A 25,097-nucleotide genomic window follows, 5' to 3' on the forward strand; every position below is an offset into this window, starting at 1 on the left:
GCCCAGGCCAGGGCCAACAGCATGACCACTTTCCATGTGAGATATTTTAACTCCACAGATTTAAGTGGTTCAAACCAATGTGACTTTTGGAACCCAAACTACATTGAGATTCCAAATTGCCACTGGAGGCACAAAAGGAGGCTGTATATGCAGTACCCCTTTTACAAACGTCTAAACTTCAGGGACTGAAGCTAGTTCTTTTTTGGAAGAAAATTGACAGGGCCGAAATCTGAACCTTAATGGACCCCAATTTCAGGCCCATAGACACTCCTGTTTGCAGGAAATGTAGGAATCGACCCAGTTGAATTTCCTCCGTCGGGCCTTACTGGCCTCGCACTACGCAACATATTTTCGCCAATTGCGGTGATAATGTTTTTGCGGTTACATCCTTCCTGGCTTTAGATCAGGATATGGATGACTTCATCCGGAATGCCTTTTTTCCTTCAGGATCCGGTGTTCAACCGGCATGCCGTCAAACGCAGCCGCGGTAAGTCTTGGAACAGACAGGGTCCTTGCTGGAGCAGGTCCCTTCTTAGAGGTAGAGGCCACGGATCCTCCGTGAGCATCTCTTGAAGTTCCGGTTACCAAGTCCTTCTTGGCCAATCCGGAGCCACGAATATAGTGCTTTCTCCTCTCCATCTTATCAATCTCAGTACCTTGGGTATGAGAGGCAGAGGAGGGAACACATACACTGACTGGTACACCCACGGTGTTACCAGAGCGTCTACAACTATTGCCTGAGGGTCTCTTGACCTGGCGCAATACCTGTCGAGTTTTTTAATCATGTGGACGACTTCTGGGTGAAGTCCCCACTCTCCCGGGTGGAGGTCGTGCTGAGGAAGTCTGCTTCCCAGTTGTCCACTCCCGGAATGAATACTGTTGACAGTGCTATCACATGATTTTCCGCCCAGCGAAGAATCCCTGCAGCTTCTGCCATTGCCCTCCTGCTTCTTGTGCCACCCTGTCTGTTTACGTGGGTGACTGCCATGATGTTGTCCGACTGGATCAACACCGGCTGACCTTGAAGCAGAGGTCTTGCTAAGCTTAGAGCATTGTAAATGGCCCTTAGCTTCAGGATATTTATGTGAAGTGATGTATCCAGGCTTGACCCTAAGCCCTGGATATTCCTTCCCTGTGTGACTGCTTCCCAGCCTCGCAGGCTGGCATCCGTGGTCACCAGGACCCAGTCCTGAATGCCGAATCTGCGGCCCTCTAGAAGATGAGCACTCTGCAACCACCACAGGATGGATACCCTTGTCCTTGGTGACAGGGTTATCCGCTGATGCATCTGAAAATGCGACCCGGACCATTTGTTCAGTAGGTTCCACTGGAAAGTTCTTGCGTGGAATCTAACGAATGGGATTGCTTCGTAGGAAGCCACCATTTTTACCCAGAACCCTTGTGCATTGATGCACTGAGACTTGGTTCGGTTTTAGGAGGTTCCTGACTAGCTCGGATAACTCCCTGGCTTTCTCTTCCGGGAGAAACACCTTTTTTCTGGACTGTGTCCAGGAACATCCCTAGGAAACAGAAGACAAGTCGTCGGAACCAGCTGCGATTTTGGAATATTGAGAATCCAATCGTGCTGCCGCAACACTACCTGAGATAGTGCTACACCAACTTCCAACTGTTCCCTGGATCTTACCCTTATCAGGGAATCGTCCAAGTAAGGGATAACTAAAATTCCCTTCCTTCGAAGGGATATCATTTCGGCCATTACCTTGGTAAAGACCCGGGGTGCCGTGGACCATCCCTACGGCAGCGTCTGAACTGATAGTGACAGTTCTGTACCATAACCTGAGGTACCCTTGGTGAGAAGGGTAAATTTTGACATGAAGGTAAGCATCCTTGATGTCCCGAGACATCATGTAGTCCCCTTCTTCCAGGTTCGCAATCACTGCTCTGAGTGACTCAATCTTGAATTTGAACCTCTGTATGTAAGTGTTCAAAGATTTTAGATTTAGAATCGGTCTCACCGAGCCGTCTGGCTTCGGTACCACAATAGTGTGGAATAATACCCCGTTCCCTGTTGCAGGAGGGGTACCTTGATTATCACCTGCTGGGAATACAGCTTGTGAATGGCTTCCAAAACTGCCTCCCTGTCAGAGGGAGACGTCGGTAAAGCCGACTTTTGGAAACGGCGAGGGGGAGACGTCTCGAATTCCAATATGTACCCTTGAGATATTACCTGAAGGATCCAGGGGTCTACTTGCGAGTGAGCCCACTGCGCACTGAAATTCATTGAGAACGGGCCCCCACCGTGCCTGAGCTTGTAAGGCCCTAGTGTCATACTGAGGGCTTTGCAGAGGCGGGAAAGGGTTTCTGTTCCTGGGAACTGGGTAATCTCTTCAGCCTTTTTCCTCTCCCTCTGTCACGAGCAGAAAAGAGGAACCTTTTGTCCGCTTGCCAACAAAGGACTGCGCCTGATAATACGGCGTCTTATTTTGAGAGGCGACCTGGGGTACAAACGTGGATTTCCCAGTTGTTGCCGTGGCCACCAGGTCTAAAAGACCGACCCCAAATGTCCCCTTTCAAAGGCAATACTTCCAAATGCCGTTTGGAATCCGCATCACCTGACCATTTTACTGGTAGAATTGGACAACGCACTTATACTTGATGCCAGTCGGCAAATATTCCGCTGTGCATCATGCATATATAGAAATGCATCTTTTAAATGCTCTATAGGCAATAATATACTATCCTTATCTAGGATATCAATATTTCCAGTCAGGGAATCCGACCATGCCAACCCAGCACTGCACCTCCAGGCTGAGGCGATTGCTGGTCGTAGTATAACACCAGTATGTGTGTGAATACATTTTTGGATACCCTCCTGCTTTCTATCAGCAGGATCCTTAAGGGCGGCCATCTCATGAGAGGGTAGAGCCCTTGTTCTTACAAGCGTGTGAGCGCCTTATCCCCCCTAGGGGGTGTTTCCCAACGCACCCTAACCTCTGGCGGGACAGGGTATACAGCCAATACTTTTTAAGAAATTATCAATTGTTATCGGGGGGAAACCCACGCATCATCACACACCTCATTTTATTTCTCAGATTCAGGAAAACTACAGGTAGTTTTTCCCTCACCGAACATAATACCCCTTTTTGGTGGTACTCGTATTATCAGAAATGTATAAAACATTTTCCATTGTCTCAATCATGTAACGTGTGGCCCTACTGGAAATCACGGTTGTCTCTTCACCGTCGACACAGGAGTCAGTATCCGTGTCGGCGTCTGTATCTGCCATCTGAGGTAACGGGAGCTTTAGAGCCCCTGACGGCCTATGAGACGTCTGGACAGGCACAAGCTGAGTAGCCGGCTGTCTCATGTCAACCACTGTTTTTTTTTTATACAGAGCTGACACGGTCACGTAATTTTCAACAGTACATCCACTCAGGTGTCGACCCCCTAGGTGGTGACATCACTGTTACAGACACTCTGCTCCGTCTCCACATCATTTTTCTCCTCATACATGTCGACACAAACGTACCGACACACAGCACACACACAGGGAATGCTCTGATAGAGGACAGGACCCCACTAGCCCTTTGGGGAGACAGAGGGAGAGTATGCCAGCACACACCAGAGCGCTATATATATATATATACAGGGATAACCTTATATAAGTGTTTTTCCCCTTATAGCTGCTGTATGTTTTAATACTGCGCCTAATTAGTGCCCCCCTCTCTTTTTTTAACCCTTTCTGTAGTGTAGTGACTGCAGGGAAGAGCCAGGGAGCTTCCCTCCAACTGAGCTGTGAGGGAAAATGGCGCCAGTGTGCTGAGGAGATAAGCTCCGCCCCCTTTTCGGCGGCCTTCTCTCCCGTTTTTCTGTATATTCTGGCAGGGGTTAAATGCATCCATATAGCCCAGGAGCTATATGTGATGTATTTTTTGCCATGTAAGGTATTTTTATCATGTTTTATTGCGTCTCAGGGCGCCCCCCCAGCGCCCTGCACCCTCAGTGACCGGAGTATGAAGTGTGCTGAGAGCAATGGCGCACAGCTGCAGTGCTGTGCGCTACCTTATTGAAGACAGGAACGTCTTCTGCCGCCGATTTTTCCGGACCTCTTCGCTCTTCTGGCTCTGTAAGGGGGCCGGCGGCGCGGCTCCAGGACCCATCCAGGCTGGGCCTGTGATCGTCCCTCTGGAGCTAATGTCCAGTAGCCAAGAAGCCCAATCCACTCTGCACGCAGGTGAGTTCGCTTCTTCTCCCCTTAGTCCCTCGATGCAGTGAGCCTGTTGCCAGCAGGTCTCACTGAAAATAACAAACCTAAACTAAAACTTTCACTAAGAAGCTCAGGAGAGCCCCTAGTGTGCACCCTTCTCGTCGGGCACAGAAATCTAACTGAGGCTTGGAGGAGGGTCATAGGGGGAGGAGCCAGTGCACACCAGTTAGTCCTAAAGCTTTCTTTAGATGTGCCCAGTCTTCTGCGGAGCCGCTATTCCCCATGGTCCTTACGGAGTCCCCAGCATCCACTTAGGACGTTAGAGAAATAAAGTTTTAAAGAAAACTCTGGAGCACCAGAGAATGCACCAGGCTCCTTGGGCACATTTTTCTAAACAGAGTTTGCAGGAGGGGCATAGAGGGGAGGAGCCAGCACACTGAAGAATTTTTAATGTGCCAGGCTCCAATGGACCCCATCTATACCCCATAGTAACTCTTACCATCCCAGTATCTCCTAGGACATGAAATAAATATTATAGAACTCAAATAAATAATATACGACAGAAGAAAAGATTTATAGGAACAATCCTTAGGACGTTTCCTATTCCATTTTTTTTTAAAGATAGTCTTGCAACCAATATTCCCCCAACGTAATCTCATCCTCTTTCCTCCTCAAGACCCTATTCTGTCTTTGTGACCTACTCGATACAAATATTCTTTAAGAACATAAACCTGTAGGGTCGGGAAACGCAGCACTAACCTGATCTTTATAGGTTTCTACCAGGCCCTCATACTGCCGCAGTGAATTCTTCAGCTGCTGTACCTCACTGTGAGCCAGTGTTACTTTCTCTTCCATACTGGTTAGACAAGTCTATATTAAAGAGACAAGAGATATTACATCATGGCCGCTAAGCACACATCTGGACGTGCACTGGTCTTTGTTGCGGAGTTAACTTTTTTTTAGCTTAGGGTCAAATAATACTTTTATTTCTGCATTTTCAAAAGGTGCCACATATAGGGGCGTATTCAATTCCTGTCGGATCCTTTCCGACGGAAAGGATCAGACATGTGAGTATTCAATGGTTTGGCCTGTTCCATACAATAGCAATCCTACTTTTTTTTTTTTAAGTCGGTTTGACATTGTTGGAAACGGGGCTAAAACCTGTTGCGTTTGCCCGTGCTTCCGACAATACACATGGATCCGCGTGCTTTCCGACAGATTTAAAAAAAGGAATAGAAGACCTCCCAGTACCCAACAAATAGTCATGAAGCACAGATTCCTGACAAATTACTAGTGTGCATGGTTAGAAAAATAGTTCAGTCCAGAAATGGGTGCATCCAGGTTCAATATCCATGTTCAACATTCACAATGTGTAGATTAATTAGGTTGACTTGAGAATGCCGACATAGGGACAGAATGACAGGAAAAAATAAGAATTTACTCACCGGTAATTCTATTTCTCGTAGTCCGTAGTAGATGCTGGGAACTCCGAAAGGACCATGGGGAATAGCGGGCTCCGAAGGAGGCTGGGCACTCTAGAAAGATTTATGACTACCTGGTGTGCACTGGCTCCTCCCACTATGACCCTCCTCCAAGCCTCAGTTAGGACACTGTGCCCGGACGAGCGTACACAATAAGGAAGGATTTTGAATCCCGGGTAAGACTCATACCAGCCACACCAATCACACCGTATAACTCGTGATATTATACCCAGTTAACAGTATGAAACAACTGAGCCTCTCAACAGATGGCTCAACAATAACCCGATTTAGTTAACAATAACTATGTACAAGTATTGCAGATAAACCGCACTTGGGATGGGCGCCCAGCATCCACTACGGACTACGAGAAATAGAATTACCGGTGAGTATATTCTTATTTTCTCTGACGTCCTAGTGGATGCTGGGAACTCCGAAAGGACCATGGGGATTATACCAAAGCTCCCAAACGGGCGGGAGAGTGCGGATGACTCTGCAGCACCGAATGAGAGAACTCCAGGTCCTCCTTAGCCAGGGTATCAAATTTGTAGAATTTTGCAAACGTGTTTGCCCCTGACCAAGTAGCTGCTCGGCAAAGTTGTAAAGCCGAGACCCCTCGGGCAGCCGCCCAAGATGAGCCCACCTTCCTTGTGGAATGGGCATTGACAGATTTTGGCTGTGGCAGGCCTGCCACAGAATGTGCAAGCTGAATTGTATTACAAATCCAATGAGCAATAGTCTGCTTAGAAGCAGGAGCACCCAGCTTGTTGGGTGCATATAGGATAAACGGCGAGTCAGATTTTCTGACTCTAGCCGTCCTGGAAACATATATTCTCAGGGCCCTGACAACGTCTAACAACTTGGAGTCCTCCAAGTCCCTAGTAGCCGCAGGCACCACAATAGGCTGGTTCAGGTGAAACGCTGACACCACCTTAGGGAGAAACTGGGGACGAGTCCTCAATTCTGCCCTATCCACATGGAAAATCAGATAAGGGCTTTTACAAGACAAAGCCGCCAATTCTGATACTCGCCTGGCAGAAGCCAAGGCCAATAACATGACCACCTTCCACGTGAGATATTTCAGATCCACGGTTTTTAGTGGCTCAAACCAATGTGATTTTAAGAAACTCAACACCACGTTGAGATCCCAAGGTGCCACAGGGGGCACAAACGGGGGCTGAATATGCAGCACTCCTTTTACAAATGTCTGAACTTCAGGTACTGAAGCTAGTTCTTTTTGAAAGAAAATCGACAGAGCCGAGATCTGTACCTTAATGGAGCCCAGTTTTAGGCCCATATTCACTCCTGCTTGCAGGAAATGCAGAAATCGACCTAGTTGAAATTCCTCTGTTGGGGCCTTTTCGGCCTCACACCATGCAACATATTTCCGCCATATGCGGTGATAATGATTTGCTGTAACCTCTTTCCTGGCTTTAATAAGCGTAGGAATGACTTCCTCCGGAATGCCCTTTTCCTTCAGGATCCGGCGTTCAACCGCCATGCCGTCAAACGCAGCCGCGGTAAGTCTTGGAACAGACAGGGCCCCTGCTGTAGCAGGTCTTGTCTGAGCGGCAGAGGCCACGGGTCCTCTGAGATCATCTCCTGAAGTTCCGGGTACCACGCTCTTCTTGGCCAATCCGGAACCACGAGAATTGTGTTTAGTCCTCGCTTTCTTATTATTCTCAATACTTTTGGTATGAGAGGCAGAGGAGGGAACACTTAAACTGACTGGTACACCCACGGTGTCACTAGAGCGTCCACAGCTATCGCCTGAGGGTCTCTTGACCTGGCGCAATACCTCTCTAGTTTTTTGTTTAGGCGGGACGCCATCATGTCCACCTGTGGACGATCCCACTGATTTACAATCATTTGGAAGACTTCTGGATGAAGTCCCCACTCTCCCGGGTGGAGGTCGTGCCTGCTGAGAAAGTCTGCTTCCCAGTTGTCCACTCCCGGAATGAACACTGCTGACAGTGCTAGTACATGATTTTCCACCCATCGGAGAATTCTTGTGGCTTCTGCCATTGCCATCCTGCTTCTTGTGCCGCCGTCTATTCACATGGGCGACTGCCGTGATGTTGTCTGACTGGATCAGCACCGGCTGGTGTAGGAGCAGGGATTTTGCTTGACTTAGGGCATTGTAAATGGCCCTTAGTTCCAGATTTATGTGAAGGGAAGTCTCCTGACTTGACCATAGTCCTTGGAAGTTTCTTCCCCGTGTGACTGCCCCCCAGCCTCACAGGCTGGCATCCGTGGTCACCAGGACCCAGTCCTGTATGCCGAATCTGCGGCCCTCCAGAAGATGAGCACTCTGCAGCCACCACAGAAGAGACACCCTGGTTCTTGGAGACAGGGTTATCAAGCAATGCATCTGAAGATGCGATCCGGACCACTTGTCCAACAGGTCCCACTGAAAGATTCTGGCATGGAACCTGCCGAATGGAATTGCTTCGTAAGAAGCTACCATCTTTCCCAGGACCCGCGTGCAGTGATGCCCCGATACCTGTTTTGGTTTCAGGAGGTCTCTGACTAGCGAAGACAACTCCCTGGCTTTCTCCTCCGGGAGAAACACTTTTTTCTGGACTGTGTCCAGAATCATCCCCAGGAACATTAGACTTGTCGTCGGAACCAGCTGTGACTTTGGGATATTCAGAATCCAGCCGTGCTGGCGCAGCACTTCCTGAGATCGTGCTACTCCGACCAACAACTGTTCCTTGGATCGTGCCTTTATTAGGAGATCGTCCAAGTACGGGATAATTAAAACTCACTTTTTTCGAAGGAGTATCATCATTTCCGCCATAACCTTGGTAAATACCCTCGGTGCCGTGGAGAGTCCAAACGGCAGCGTCTGGAATTGGTAATGGCAATCCTGTACCACAAATCCGAGGTACTCCTGGTGAGGATGGTAAATGGGGACATGCAGGTAAGCATCCTTGATGTCCAGGGATACCATGTAATCCCCCTCGTCCAGGCTTGCAATAACCGCCCTGAGCGATTCCATCTTGAACTTGAATTTTTTTATGTATGTGTTCAAGGATTTGAAATTTAAAATGGGTCTCACCGAACCGTCCGGTTTCGGCACCACAAATAGTGTGGAATAGTAACCCCGGCCTTGTTGAAGTAGGGGTACCTTGATTATCACCTGCTGGGAATACAGCTTGTGAATTGCTGCTAGCACCGCCTCCCTGTCTGAGGGAGCAATCGGCAAGGCAGATTTTAGGAACCGGTGGGGTGGAGCCGCCTCGAATTCCAGCTTGTACCCCTGAGATACTATTTGAAGGATCCAGGAATCCACCTGTGAGCGAGCCCACTGATCGCTGAAATTCTTGAGGCGGGCCCCCACCGTACCTGGCTCCGCCTGTGGAGCCCCACCGTCATGCGGCGGACTTGGAAGAGGAAGCGGGGGAGGACTTTTGCTCCTGGGAACCTGCTGTTTGTTGCAGCCTTTTTCCCCTACCTCTGCCTCTAGACAGAAAAGACCCTCCTTTTCCACGCTTGTTTTTCTGGGTCCGAAAGGACTGAACCTGATAAAATGGCGCCTTCTTAGGCTGTGAGGGGACATGGGGTAAAAATGCTGACTTCCCAGACGTTGCTGTGGAAACTAGGTCGGAGAGACCATCCCCAAATAATTCCTCCCCCTTATAAGGCAAAACTTCCATGTGCCTTTTGGAATCTGCATCTCCTGTCCACTGGCGAGTCCATAAGCATCTCCTAGCAGAAATGGACAATGCACTTACTTTAGATGCCAGCCGGCAGATTTCCCTCTGTGCATCTCTCATATATAAGACTGAGTCTTTGATATGGTCAATTGTTAGCAGAATCGTGTCTCTGTCTAGTGTGTCAATATTTTCTGACAGTTTATCCGACCACGCAGCGGCAGCACTGCACATCCATGCTGACGCAATAGCTGGTCTAAGTATAATGCCTGAGTGTGTATATACAGACTTCAGGATCGCCTCCTGCTTTCTATCAGCAGGCTCCTTAAGGGCGGCCGTATCCTGAGACGGTAGTGCCACCTTTTTAGACAAACGTGTGAGCGCTTTATCCACCCTAGGAGGTGTTTCCCAACGTAACCTATCCTCTGGCGGGAAAGGGAACGCCATTAGTACCTTCTTAGGAATTACCAATTTTTTATCAGGGGAAGCCCACGCTTCTTCACACACTTCATTTAATTCATCTGACGGGGGAAAAAACTACGGGTAGTTTTTTCTCCCCAAACATAATACCCTTTTTTGTGGTACCTGGATGTAAATCAGAAATGTTTAACACCTCTTTCATTGCCTCAATCATGCAGTGAATGGCCTTAATGGGCATTAGATTCGACTCATCGTCGTCGACACTGGTGTCAGTATCAGTGTCGACATCTGCGTTTGCCATCTGAGATAGCGGGCGCTTTAGAGCCCCTGATGACCTTTGAGATACCTGGCCAGGCACGAGCTGAGAACTCGGCTGTCCCACAGTTGGCATGTCGTCAAATTTCTTATGTAAGGAGTCTATACGTGCACTCATTTCTTTCCATAAGCTCATCCACTCAGGTGTCTGCCCCCCAGGGGGTGACATCCCTTCTAAAGGCATCTGCTCCGCCTCCACATCATTATCCTCATCAAACATGTCGACACAGCCGTACCGACACACCCCACACACACAGGGAATGCTCTAATAGAGGACAGGACCCACAAAAGCCCTTTGGGGGGACAGAGTGAGAGTATGCCAGCACACACCAGAGCGCTATATAATGCAGGGACTAACTGAGTTATGTCCCCTATAGCTGCTTTTTCTATATAAATATATACTGCGCTTAAATTTAATGCCCCCCCTCTCTTTTTTACCCTTTTCTGTAGTGTAGTCTGCAGGGGAGAGCCAGGGAGCTTCCTTCCAGCGGAGCTGTGAGGGAAAAATGGCGCCAGTGTGCTGAAGGAGATAGCTCCGCCCCTTTTCCGCAGCCTATTCTCCCGCTTTTTTATGGAATCTGGCAGGGGTATTTACCACATATATAGCCTCTGGGGCTATATATTGTGGTATTTTTGCCAGCCAAGGTGTTTTTATTGCTGCCTCAGGGCGCCCCCCCCCAGCGCCCTGCACCCTCAGTGACCGGAGTGTGAAGTGTGTGAGAGGAGCAATGGCGCACAGCTGCAGTGCTGTGCGCTACCTTGGTGAAGACAGAGTCTTCATGCCGCCGATTTTCCGGACCTCTTCTTGCTTCTGGCTCTGTAAGGGGGACGGCGGCGCGGCTCCGGGACCGAACATCAAGGCTGGGCCTGCGGTCGATCCCTCTGGAGCTAATGGTGTCCAGTAGCCTAAGAAGCCCAATCCGGCTGCAAGCAGGCGAGTTCGCTTCTTCTCCCCTTAGTCCCTCGCTGCAGTGAGCCTGTTGCCAGCAGGTCTCACTGAAAATAAAAAACTTAAGTCTATCTTTCTTTCTAAGAGCTCAGGAGAGCCCCTAGTGTGCATCCAACCTCGGCCGGTCAGAAAATCTAACTGAGGCTTGGAGGAGGGTCATAGTGGGAGGAGCCAGTGCACACCAGGTAGTCATAAATCTTTCTTGAGTGCCCAGCCTCCTTCGGAGCCCGCTATTCCCCATGGTCCTTTCGGAGTTCCCAGCATCCACTAGGACGTCAGAGAAATACAAACGCTTACCCTGAACGTAATCCCAACCATCCACTTTATAGGGTATAAACGGGATGCGGTCAGGAACCAGACAATCCAAAAACAAACAGCGAGATCCAGTCAGAATCTCGAAGGGAAGTACTGGCCTTGGGGTTAGGCACTAGGGGGAGGGGAGGTTACGGTAAGGCTGCAGGAGGGGTGGTATATGGGTAGGGTAATCATTTTTTACCGCGCTCTGTTGGGGTTCCGACTGCCGAGATTTGTTTTCAACCCCCATAAACTGCTCCCTCCCCATCACAACAGCCACTGTAAACATCTGTTCTCAGACAATACTATCTTGACCCACAAATCCATAAGCTTACCAGGAGCAATTACGCAAAAAGATTTTTATGGTTCTGTACCACCATGAGCTATTGTTCTGTTATATTTAGGTTCCAATAGGTTTATAAATAGGAATTTTGAATATCAACCTTTAAACTCTGCTGATAAACTTCTGAAACTTTTACACACACACACACACACACACACACACACACACACACACACACACACACACAATCTGTGATGTTCTTAGTAGCTGGCTACTGACCTTAAACTTTTCACTGTCTGCTCGAAGGTTGGTGCTCTCTGTGGACTGCTGGTGGATTCTTTCCAGTAGAGTATCCCGCTCGAAACGGGCCTTCTTCTCAATGTTCTGACTCTCTTCCAGCAGCTGAGACACTCGCCTGGCCAGAGATACAGTATAAAATGGTCATAATAAGCCACCATGCCTACCCCTCCCACTTACATTATTCACCACCCATCTTACTCATTCAGCATGGTGATCTCAGACTCTGCTTGAGTCTTCTCTTTCGTCAATATGTTGCAATGGCTCTTCCAGTTCTCAATGCTGGAAAGTGCTGTAGAAAGCTCTGCATTCTGTCATTAGAAGAGAATGAGGTTGATGGTTTGCAATACTTCCATACAAGCAGGTCTTTAGCAGTATATAGGTCTAGCACCCCAGCTCTTCTGGTCACATGACATCTACGGGCCTCTAAGCCACTCCTCCCTAAGAGACTACCTCTGCCAAATTAAAATTTACATGACAGCGCTGCAAGTTCTGCTTTTCCTACACTGTTTTAGAGTAGGACATAAAACGATCATATGGCATGATAATTTCACTAAAGTGAAATGTGGGCATTAATGATCAACAATTTGTAAAAACAATTTTTTTCCAGTTTTTTGTTTTTTTTTCACTTTAAAATAAAATGTAACCTTATCACCAATACTGAGCTGACATGCAGCTTAACCCGTCAATGTCGGGCTGAGCTGCAGGTCCAGAAATGCCGGCGGTGACGTCACTGAACGTTATCGTTGAACGAAAACGTTCAGAGTGTATGCACTATATCACTGAACACTATATTGTTCAACGATATGGTCGTTCATCGCCGACATTCCTGCATCGGCTTATGTGTACCCGCCTTAATTGTCCAGGTTTTAGTGATATTCATGCTTGAGCACAGGTGACTCAATCAGTAGCTCAGTTATTTAACCATCTGTGCTGAAGCCTGGATATCAGTAACACCTGCACTGCTAGGAGAGCCTTGAGGACTGAGGTTGGGAATGCCTGCTCTAGAGGTATCAAATCCTCTAATATTTTTCACACCCGATACCAATATTTGCATAAATTACTTTCAATCCCAGTTCCATACCAAACACAAGTAGTAAGAAGATGGCAAATTAGATTTCTTGCACCTCTACAATACTATGCAAAAGGTGGCATATTGATCCTGGTCACGCGTTTCACACTACAGGCTACCCGTGTCGTCCCAGGAATAACCCTGGTACAGAGCAGGGTCACGGAGTCATGACACCCAACACTGGTTGGGTCTGTTCACACATAGCCAAGACCTTAGTCAAGTCGCAGGCCCTGGCAACAATCCGAATCAAAAGGGCCATGTGTGACAGGGGTATCATTCAACTCTCCACTTGCGGCTGAAACGGGAGTAACTGGGAGATAATGGAGTATTGGAAGTTGAGTGAAGGCGTGTCGATGGAACTGCAGCGTGGTGGGCTTATGCAGAGATCCCTCTGATTCTGGATTGGCCCACATATATGCTATGTTACCATCCAATTGCACAACTAGCCCACTCACAGAAGTGGACACAATATATAACAGCACAATTAGGGTAGATGTTAATCACCTTCTCCATGAGCTGTTTATTGAGCATCTGCACCGTCTCCTCGCTTCGCTCTGCTCGATGTTTCTGGGAGCGCACGGATTTTTTCAGCGCCTCCTTCTCCAGCTCCAACTTCTGACTGAGCTGATTTAACTGCGTGGTCATCAGGTCAATTCCATCCTTCTGCCGAGCTTCTGCGTGCTCCTGGTTCTGTAATCAGAGGTGTAATAGCAGTATGTTCTGAAACCCACTGGAACCAGATATTGGCTGTAGGAGGTGTGAGGATAGTTACACAACAAACACAAATGCCTCACATTGTGCTACTGGTGACATTTGTACTGTATTTATTACGTCCTATGTGTTGCACCTTAACAGACAGTGGCCTGCCTGACTTTTACACAGTACTCATCTTCTACACACTATGGGGAGAGCCATTTTGTGAAGTGAGCCAACATTCAGCCAATTAACTAATTCTGGACTCACGATATCAACAAGGCACTTTGGGGGTCATTCCGCCCAGCATGTCAGTCCCTACCCCGTCCCTGACGTACAAAAGCATAGCACAAGACTTCTAGTTGCTGCCCGCGTCGCAGCGGCTGCGTGACACATCACTCAGCCGCTGCGGCCTGCCCCCGCACGGTCCGCGCCCACAAAACAGCGTGCCACCCCCTCCCGCCTCTGCCTGTCAATCAGGCAGAGGCGATCGCTAGGCAACGATAGCCGTCGGCTGTCAGCCATGCGCCGGCGCACTGTGGCACCGGCGCATGCGCAGTTTTGATCTGATCGCTGCGATAAACTGCAGCGAACGATCAGGTCAGAATAACCCCCATTGTCGGCACGAGGCACATTACAAAGGACAGGATGCGTTCTTGTAAGTCTTTAATTAGCCCACAAAATGTATAAAATAAATAAATAAATAAATAAATCACTGCATCCCAAATAGCTACATACCTAACGTGGGCCATACATCAGCGCCGCATTTCCCCAATCCATCAATCGATTGTGTTAAAAAATCCTCGATCCAGTTTATGTAAAACGTAGCACTGTTTACGTTTTACATGTCAATCTAATGACTGTCTAACTCTTTACTGTAGATCTATTAACCGGATTTCACATTTGGCACCCTATCATATCTCTGCTTTTATCAGCCAGCCAAACCAAAGGAAAAATATATCTGTGGAGTGCTAGTACCTAGACTCTAAAATACACTTAAGGGAGCATTTTCCATCCCTATTTCTCTATCATCCACTAGGGGACACTGGAGTTAGACAGCTGGGGTGTGAAGGATGCAGACCGGAGGTAGCACAATGTAATTAAAAAAATAATACATTTATTTTATTTTATAATATATATATATATATATATATATATATATATATATATATATATATATATCTATCCATCCAGACATCTGCAAACCCCACACCACCAACCGTGAAGGGGGAGGAGCCAGGCGTGTGTGTGTGTATGTGTGTGTATGTGTATGTATATATAAATAAATAAAAGTCCAAACAGTCGGCACTCCAAACTATGTCGACATAATGCTGTTGGCAGCTCTGGGGTGTGTGACACATGGGTATGGACACAGCCTGGGAGAAGTGGTCCATCCAGGACATGGGAAACTACCCTGGCAGATATTTCTAAGGAAATGGCGGAATCTCACAAGCAACATTTAAAATGGGCTGCGGGTTTCTCAAAGACTATGGAGGAATTCCTAATTAGACTTACACCGCCTGCGTAAGTAGAAAAGACTGTGCGCAAATCTGTAAAGAGGCCTCTTCCTATTCTGCAAGAAGAGTCGGAAGAGGAAGGAGGGTCACTTGGCGGATGAGAATGAGAATTCTATTGAGAATGTATTTGAAGTTAATCCTCAGGAGGAGGAGGTTATGGGTTTGGAATCCCTTATTGAGGCGGTAAAACAGGTCCTTAACTTCAAGGCAGAGGAGATAAAAGGAACCTGAAGTTTTCAAACTATTTGAGTCACAAAAACCGCAAGTTGCGGTATTTCCGATTCCTCAGACACTCCAGGAACAGATGGGAGAGGCATGGAAACATCCAGACAGGCACTTCCAATTGGCCAAGAAGTTTACAATAAATTATCCCCTGCCTAAAAGGAGTCATGTCCAAATGGGTTGTACCACCTATTGTGGATAAGTCTTTGGCTAGATTGTCAAAAAAGACAATCTACCAATACCGAATGTGACTACACTGAAAGATGTTTCCGATCGTAATCCTATAGACCTACACTTGTAAGTGACTGGACTAATAAAGCTATCGTAGCTTGGGCTGGACAGACTATTCAAGCAGTGGTGGAAGATAATAAATCAGGAAGAGATAGCTCGGCTAGCAGAAAATATCCGTGAGTTGGCCACTTATCTTTGCCAAGCAACAAAAGATGCTAGCAGAATAGCATCTTGCATCTCCGCCTCATCAGTATCTGCCAGACGGATCCTGTGGCTCAGAGACTGGCAGGTGGATTCAGATTCAAAAAAGGCAGTGAAAGCGATCCCTTTTGTTGGGTAGACTTTATTTGGTCCAGAATTGGACAAATGGATTTCACAGGCCACAACGGGAAATCTACTTTTCTACCTACTACGCATCCTAGAACCACGCAAGCGGTAAGAAGAAGCTACTCTGGTCCGGCTTTCACTTCATTTAGGAGACAGTCCATTCGTGCCACAGGTAGAGGTTTCGGGGGGACAATCTCGTGGAAACAGAGGTAGAGGCCGTTCCTAGTCAACAGCCCGAAAACAGGGTTCTAAGCACACTGGCAAGACCATGGCATGATGGTCTCCCAGGGTCCCCCAAGGTGCGCACCAGGTTGCCAGGGCCGAAACCTCTCCAGAAGTCTGGAACAACAACATGGTGTCCCAGGGATACAAAATAGAATTTCTAATCTGACTTCACAGTCAGTTCTTTACTACAGGCCTACCTAGGTGCCCTCAAAAGGCGGGGGCATTAAACACAGCTATCCAAAAATTACTTCTAGCAGAACTAATCATACCAGTCCCGGCAGCACAAAGAGGGCTGGGTTTTTATTCAAATCTTTTTGTAGTACCCAAATCAGATGGCTCAGTCAGACCCATTCTAAATGTAAAAATAAGATTTTACTCACCGGTAAATCTATTTCTCGTAGTCCGTAGTGGATGCTGGGAACTCCGTAAGGACCATGGGGAATAGCGGCTCCGCAGAAGACTGGGCACAACTAAAAGAAAGCTTTTAGACTACCTGGTGTGCACTGGCTCCTCCCACTATGACCCTCCTCCAAGCCTCAGTTAGGATGCTGTGCCCGGAAGAGCTGACACAATAAGGAAGGATTTTAAATCCCGGGTAAGACTCATACCAGCCACACCAATCACACCGTATAACTCGTGATACTATACCCAGTTAACAGTATGAACTATAAACTGAGCCTCTCAACAGATGGCTCACAACAATAACCCTTTAGTTAGGCAATAACTATATACAAGTATTGCAGACAATCCGCACTTGGGATGGGCGCCCAGCATCCACTACGGACTACGAGAAATAGAATTACCGGTGAGTAAAATCTTATTTTCTCTGACGTCCTAGTGGATGCTGGGAACTCCGTAAGGACCATGGGGATTATACCAAAGCTCCCAAACGGGCGGGAGAGTGCGGATGACTCTGCAGCACCGAATGAGAGAACTCAAGGTCCTCCTCAGCCAGGGTATCAAATTTGTAGAATTTGGCAAACATGTTTGCCCCTGACCAAGTAGCAGCTCGGCAAAGTTGTAAAGCCGAGACCCTTCGGGCAGCCGCCCAAGATGAGCCCACTTTCCTCGTGGAAAGGGTTTTTACGGATTTAGGATGCGGCAGTCCAGCCGCAGAATGCGCCAGCTGAAATGTGCTACAAATCCAGCGAGCAATAGTCTGCTTAGAAGCAGGAGCACCCAGCTTGTTGGGTGCATACAGGATAAAAAGCGAGTCAGTTTTGACTCCAGCCGTCCTGGAAACATACATTTTCAAGGCCCTGACTACGTCCAGTAACTTGGAATCCTCCAAGTCCCTAGCAGCCGCAGGCAGTACAATAGGTTGGTTCAAGTGAAAAGCTGATACCACCTTAGGGAGAAATTGGGGACGAGTCCTCAATTCTGCCCTATCCATATGGAAAATCAGATAAGGGCTTTTACATGACAAAGCCGCCAATTCTGACACACGCCTGGCCGAAGCCAAGGCCAATAACATGACCACTTTCCACGCGAGATATTTCAGATCCACGGTTTTAAGTGGCTCAAACCAATGTGATTTTAGGAAACTCAACACCACGTTGAGATCCCAAGGTGCCACTGGAGGCACAAAAGGGGGCTGAATATGCAGCACTCCCTTAACAAATGTCTGAACTTCAGGCAGTGAAGCCAGTTCTTTCTGGAAGAAAATCGACAGAGCCGAAATCTGGACCTTAATGGAACCCAATTTTAGGCCCCTAGTCACTCCTGACTGTAGGAAGTGCAGAAATCGACCCAGCTGAAATTCCTCTGTTGGGGCCTTCCTGGCCTCACACCACGCAACATATTTTCGCCAAATACGGTGATAATGGTTTGCGGTTACTTCTTTCCTGGCTTTAATCAGCGTAGGAACGACTTCATCCGGAATGCCCTTTTCCTTTAGTATCCGGTGTTCAACCGCCATGCCGTCAAACGCAGCCGCGGTAAGTCTTGGAACAGACAGGGCCCGTGCTGTAGCAGATCCTGTCTGAGCGGTAGAGGCCATGGGTCCTCTGATACCATCTCTTGAAGTTCTGGGTACCAAGCTCTTCTTGGCCAATCCGGAACCACGAGTATCATTCTTACTCCTCGTCTTCTTATTATTCTCAGTACCTTTGGTATGAGAGGCAGAGGAGGGAACACATAAACCGACTGGTACACCCACGGTGTCACTAGAGCGTCCACAGCTATTGCCTGAGGGTCCCTTGACCTGGCGCAATATCTCTCTAACTTATTGTTTAGGCGGTACGCCATCATGTCCACCTGTGGCCTTTCCCAACGGTTTACCATCCGTTGGAAGACTTGTGGATGAAGTCCCCACTCTCCCGGGTGTAGGTCGTGTCTGCTGAGGAAGTCTGCTTCCCAGTTGTCCACTCCCAAAATGCACACTGCTGACAGTGCTAACACGTGATTTTCCGCCCATCGGAGAATCCTTGTGGCTTCTGCCATCGCCATCCTGCTTCTTGTGCCGCCCTGTCGGTTTACATGTGCGACTGCCGTGATGTTGTCTGATTGGATCAGTACCGGCTGGTTTTGAAGCAGGAGCCTTGCCTGACTTAGGGCATTGTAAATGGCCCTCAGTTCTAGAATATTTATGTGTAGGGACGACTCCTGACTTGATCAAAGTCCTTGGAAATTTCTTCCCTGTGCGACTGCTCCCCAGCCTCGAAGGCTGGCATCCGTGGTCACCAGGACCCAGTCCTGTATGCTGAATCTGCGGCCCTCTTGAAGATGGGCACTCTGCAGCCACCACAGTAGAGATACCCTGGTCCTTGGAGACCGGGTTATCAGTCGATGCATCTGAAGATGCGATCCCGACCACTTGTCCAAGAGGTCCCACTGAAAGGTTCTTGCATGGAACCTGCCGAATGGAATTGCTTCGTAGGAAGCTACCATTTTCCCCAGGACTCGTGTGCAGTGATGCACCGATACCTGTCTTGGTTTCAGGAGGTCTCTGACTAGAGATGACAGCTCCTTGGCTTTCTCCTGCGGGAGAAACACTTTTTTCTGTTCTGTGTCCAGAACCATCCCCAGGAACAGTAGGCGTGTGGTAGGAACCAGCTGTGACTTTGGAATGTTTAGAATCCATCCGTGCTGTTGTAGCACTTCCCGAGATACTGCTACTCCGACCAACAACTGCTCCTTGGACCTCGCCTTTATAAGGAGATCGTCCAAGTACGGGATAATTAAAACTCCCTTTTTTCGAAGGAGTACCATCATTTCTGCCATACCTTGGTAAACACCCTCGGTGCCGTGGACAGTCCAAACGGCAGTGTCTGGACCTGGTAATGGCAATCCTGTACCACAAATCTGAAGTACTCCTGGTGAGGATGGTAAATGGGGACATGCAGGTAATCATCCTTGATGTCCAGGGATACCATGTAATCCCCCTCGTCCAGGCTTGCAATAACTGCCCTGAGCGATTCCATCTTGAACTTGAATTTTTTTATGTATGTGTTCAAGGATTTCAAATTTAAAATGGGTCTCACCGAACCGTCCGGTTTCGGTACCACAAACAGTGTGGAATAGTAACCCCGTCCTTGTTGAAGTAGGGGCACCTTGACTATCACCTGCTGGGAATACAGCTTGTGAATTGCATCTAGCACAGCCTCCCTGCCTGAGGGAGTTGTCGACAAGGCAGATTTGAGGAAACGGCGGGGAAGGAGACATCTCGAATTCCAGCTTGTACCCCTGAGATACTACTTGAAGGAACCAGGGATCCACCTGTGAGCGAGCCCACTGATCGCTGAAATTTTATTTTCTTTTTTTTGAGGCGGCCCCCCACCGTACCTGGCTACACCTGTGGAGCCCCCGCGTCATGCGGTGGACTCAGAGGAAGCGGGGGAAGAATTTTGATTCTGGGAACTGGCTGACTGGTGCAGCTTTTTCCCTCTTCCCTTGTCTCTGTGCAGAAAGGAAGCGCCTTTGACCCGCTTGCTTTTCTGAAGCCGAAAGGACTTAACCTGATAATACAGTGCTTTCTTAGGCTGTGAGGAAACCTGAGGTAAAAATATTTCTTCCCAGCTGTTGCTGTGGATACGAGGTCCCAGAGACCATCCCCAAACAATTCCTCACCCTTATAAGGCAGAATCTCTATGCGCCTTTTAAAGTCAGCATCACCTATCCAGTGTCGGGTCTCTAATACCCTCCTGACAGAATGGACATTACATTAATTCTGGATGCCAGCCGGCAAAATATCCCTCTGTGCATCCCTCATATATAAGACGACGTCTTTAATATGCTCTTATGTTAGCAAACTAGTATCCCTGTTTGACAGGGTCACAGACCACGCTGCAGCAGCACTATCTGCAGGTCTCAGTCTAGTACCTGAGTGTGTAAATACAGACTTCAGGATAGCCTCCTGCTTTTTATCAACAGGTACCTTCAAAGTGGCCGTATCCTAAGACGGCAGTGCCACCTTTTTTGACAAACGTGTGAGCGCCTTATCCACCCTAGGGGATATCTCTCAGCGTAACTTATCCTTTCACACACTTCATTCACTCATCTGATGGGGGAACAAAACACTGCCTGCTTTTTCTCCCCAAACATAAAAACCCTTTTTTAGTGGTACTTGGGTTAATGTCAGAAATGTGTAATACATTTTTTATTGCCGGGATCAAGTCACGGATGTTCCTAGTGGATTGTGTATATGTCTCAACCTCGTCGACACTGGAGTCAGACTCCGTGTCGACATCTGTGTCTGCCATCTGAGGGAGCGGGCGTTTTTGAGCCCCTGATGGCATTTGAGACGCCTGGGCAGGCGTGGGCTGAAAAGCCGGCTGTCCCACAGCTGTTACGTCATCCAGCCTTGTATGTAAGGAGTTGACACTGTCGGTTAATACCTTCCACCTATCCATCCACTCTGGTGTCGGCCCCACAGGGGGCGACATCACATTTATCGGCATCTGCTCCGTCACCACATAAGCCTCCTCGTCAAACATGTCGACACAGCCGTACCGACACACCGCACACACAGTGAATGCTCTGACTGAGGAGAGAGAGTATGCTAGCACACACCAGATCGCTATATAATGTGGGGATTAACATTATAACTGAGTGAATTTTCCCCAATAGCTGCTTGTATATACAATATTGCGCCTAAATTTAGTGCCACCCCTCTCTTTTTAACCCTTTGAGCCTGAAAACTACAGGGGAGAGCCTGGGGAGCTGTCTTCCAGCTGCACTGTGAAGAGAAAATGGCGCCAGTGTGCTGAGGGAGATAGCTCCGCCCCTTTTTCGCTGACTTTTCTCCCGCTTTTTTATGGATTCTGGCAGGGGTATTTATCACATATATAGCCTCTGGGGCTATATATTGTGATTATTTTGCCAGCCAAGGTGTTTATATTGCCCTCAGGGCGCTCCCCCCCAGCGCCCTGCACCCATCAGTGACTGGAGTGTGAGGTGTACATGAGGAGCAATGGCGCACAGCTGCAGTGCTGTGCGCTACCTTGGTGAAGACTGAAGTCTTCTGCCGCCGATTTTCCGGACCTCTTCTTGCTTCTGGCTCTGTAAGGGGGACGGCGGCGGGGCTCCGGGAACGAACATCAAGGACGGGTCCTGCGGTCGATCCCTCTGGAGCTAATGGTGTCCAGTAGCCTAAGAAGCCCAAGCTAGCTGCAAGCAGGTAGGTTCGCTTCTTCTCCCCTTAGTCCCTCGTTGCAGTGAGCCTGTTGCCAGCAGGTCTCACTGTAAAATAAAAAATAAGATTTTACTCACCGGTAAATCTATTTCTCGTAGTCCGTAGTGGATGCTGGGAACTCCGTAAGGACCATGGGGAATAGCGGCTCCGCAGGAGACTGGGCACAAAAGTAAAGCTTTAGGAATACCTGGTGTGCACTGGCTCCTCCCCCTATGACCCTCCTCCAAGCCTCAGTTAGGATACTGTGCCCGGACGAGCGTACACAATAAGGAAGGATTTATGAATCCCGGGTAAGACTCATACCAGCCACACCAATCACACCGTACAACTTGTGATCTGAACCCAGTTAACAGCATGATAACAGAGGAGCCTCTGAAAGGATGGCTCACAACAACAATAACCCGATTTAGTTAACAATAACTATGTACAAGTATTGCAGATAATCCGCACTTGGGATAGGCGCCCAGCATCCACTACGGACTACGAGAAATAGATTTACCGGTGAGTAAAATCTTATTTTCTCTGACGTCCTAGTGGATGCTGGGAACTCTGTAAGGACCATGGGGATTATACCAAAGCTCCCAAACGGGCGGGAGAGTGCGGATGACTCTGCAGCACCGAATGAGAGAACTCCAGGTCCTCCTCAGCCAGGGTATCAAATTTAAGAATTTTGCAAACGTATTTGCTCCTGACCAAGTAGCTGCTCGGCAAAGTTGTAAAGCCGAGACCCCTCGGGCAGCCGCCCAAGATGAGCCCACCTTCCTTGTGGAGTGGGCATTTACAGATTTTGGCTGTGGCAGGCCTGCCACAGAATGTGCAAGTTGAATTGTACTACAAATCCAACGAGCAATAGACTGTTTAGAAGCAGGAGCACCCAGCTTGTTGGGTGCATACAGGATAAACAGCGAGTCAGATTTTCTGACTCCAGCCGTCCTGGAAACATATTTTCAGGGCCCTGACAACGTCTAGCAACTTGGAGTCCTCCAAGTCCCTAGTAGCCGCAGGCACCACAATAGGTTGGTTCAAGTGAAACGCTGAAACCACCTTAGGGAGAAACTGAGGACGAGTCCTCAATTCCGCCCTGTCCGAATGGAAAATCAGATAAGGGCTTTTACAGGATAAAGCCGCCAATTCTGACACGCGCCTGGCCGAGGCCAGGGCCAATAGCATGACCACTTTCCATGTGAGATATTTCAAATCCACGGATTTAAGTGGTTCAAACCAATGTGACTTTAGGAACCCCAAAACTACATTGAGATCCCAAGGTGCCACTGGAGGCACTAAAGGAGGCTGTATATGCAGTACCCCTTTTACAAACGTCTGAACTTCAGGGACTGAAGCTAGTTCTTTTTGGAAGAAAATTGACAGGGCCGAATTTTGAACCTTAATGGACCCAATTTCAGGCCCATAGACACTCCTGTTTGCAGGAAATGTAGGAATCGACCCAGTTGAAATTCCTCCGTCGGGGCCTTACTGGCCTCGCACCACGCAACATATTTTCGCCAAATGCGGTGATAATGTTTTGCGGTTACATCCTTCCTGGCTTTGATCAGGGTAGTGATGACTTCATCCGGAATGCCTTTTTCCTTCAGGATCCGGCGTTCAACCGCCATGCCGTCAAACGCAGCCGCGGTAAGTCTTGGAACAGACAGGGTCCTTGCTGGAGCAGGACCCTTCTTAGAGGTAGAGGCCACGGATCCTCCGTGAGCATCTCTTGAAGTTCCGGGTACCAAGTCCTTCTTGGCCTATCCGGAGCCACGAGTATAGTTCTTACTCCTCTCCGTCTTATAATTCTCAGTACCTTGGGTATGAGAGGCAGAGGAGGGAACACATACACTGACTGGTACACCCACGGCGTTACCAGAGCGTCCACAGCTATTGCCTGAGGGTCCCTTGACCTGGCGCAATACCTGTCCAGTTTTTTGTTGAGGCGGGACGCCATCATGTCCACCTTTGGTTTTTCCCAACGGTTTACAATCATGTGGAAGACTTCTGGATGAAGTCCCCACTCTCCCGGGTGGAGGTCGTGCCTGCTGAGGAAGTCTGCTTCCCAGTTGTCCACTCCCGGAATGAACACTGCCGACAGTGCTATCACATGATTTTCCGCCCAGCGAAGAATCCTTGCAGCTTCTGCCATTGCCCTCCTGCTTCTTGTGCCGCCCTGTCTGTTTACGTGGGCGACTGCCGTGATGTTGTCCGACTGGATCAACACCGGCTGACCTTGAAGCAGAGGTCTTGCTAAGCTTAGAGCATTGTAAATGGCCCTTAGCTCCAGGATATTTGTGTGAAGTGATGTCTCCAGGCTTGACCATAAGCCCTGGAAATTTCTTCCCTGTGTGACTGCTCCCCAGCCTCGCAGGCTGGCATCCGTGGTCACCAGGACCCAGTCCTGAATGCCGAATCTGCGGCCCTCTAGAAGATGAGCACTCTGCAACCACCACAGGAGAGACACCCTTGTCCTTGGTGACAGGGTTATCCGCTGATGCATCTGAAGATGCGACCCGGACCATTTGTCCAGCAGGTCCCACTGGAAAGTTCTTGCGTGGAAACTGCCGTGATGCACTGAGACCTGGCTCGGTTTTAGGAGGTTCCTGACTAGCTCGGATAACTCCCTGGCTTTCTCCTCCGGGAGAAACACCTTTTTCTGGACTGTGTCCAGGATCATCCCTAAGAACAGAAGACGAGTCGTCGGAATCAGCTGCGATTTTGGAATATTGAGAATCCAACCATGCTGCCGCAACACTACCTGAGATAGTGCTACTCCGACCTCCAACTGTTCCCTGGATCTTGCCCTTATCAGGAGATCGTCCAAGTAAGGGATAACTAAAACTCCCTTCCTTCGAAGGAGTATCATCATTTCGGCCATTACCTTGGTAAAGACCCGGGGTGCCGTGGACAATCCAAACGGCAGCGTCTGAAACTGATAGTGACAGTTCTGTACCACAAACCTGAGGTACCCTTGGTGAGAAGGGTAAATTGGGACATGAAGGTAAGCATCCTTGATGTCCAGAGACACCATATAGTCCCCTTCTTCCAGGTTCGCAATCACCGCTCTGAGTGACTCCATCTTGAATTTGAACCTCTGTATGTAGGTGTTCAAAGATTTTAGATTTAAAATCGGTCTCACCGAGCCGTCCGGCTTCGGTACCACGAATAGTGTGGAATAATACCCCTTTCCCTGTTGCAGGAGGGGTACCTTGATTATCACCTGCTGGGAATACAGCTTGTGAATGGCATCCAATACTGCCTCCCTGTCGGAGGGAGACGTCGGTAAAGCAGACTTTAGGAAACGGCGAGGGGGAGACGTCTCGAATTCCA

At 48.6% G+C, this 25,097-nt stretch overlaps 1 protein-coding gene across 6 annotated transcripts in view; it reads right to left on the reverse strand.

Moving 5' to 3' along the window:
• ODF2 (outer dense fiber of sperm tails 2) overlaps positions 1-25,097 on the reverse strand; it is a 164,561-nt gene that overhangs the window by 47,725 nt on the left and 91,739 nt on the right. For 5 of the 6 annotated variants that reach the window (XM_063936513.1, XM_063936510.1, XM_063936509.1 and 2 more), the window contains 4 exons: positions 13,437-13,622; positions 12,062-12,171; positions 11,843-11,978; positions 4,928-5,038 (listed from right to left, as the gene is read on the reverse strand). In XM_063936513.1, the coding sequence (XP_063792583.1) occupies positions 4,928-5,038; positions 11,843-11,978; positions 12,062-12,171; positions 13,437-13,622 (543 nt within the window). The remainder of the gene's footprint in view (positions 1-4,927; positions 5,039-11,842; positions 11,979-12,061; positions 12,172-13,436; positions 13,623-25,097) is intronic. The other variant, XM_063936514.1, reaches the window with a different exon arrangement.

Source organism: Pseudophryne corroboree, chromosome 8, assembly GCF_028390025.1.
Source record: "Pseudophryne corroboree isolate aPseCor3 chromosome 8, aPseCor3.hap2, whole genome shotgun sequence".
NCBI lineage: Eukaryota > Metazoa > Chordata > Amphibia > Anura > Myobatrachidae > Pseudophryne > Pseudophryne corroboree.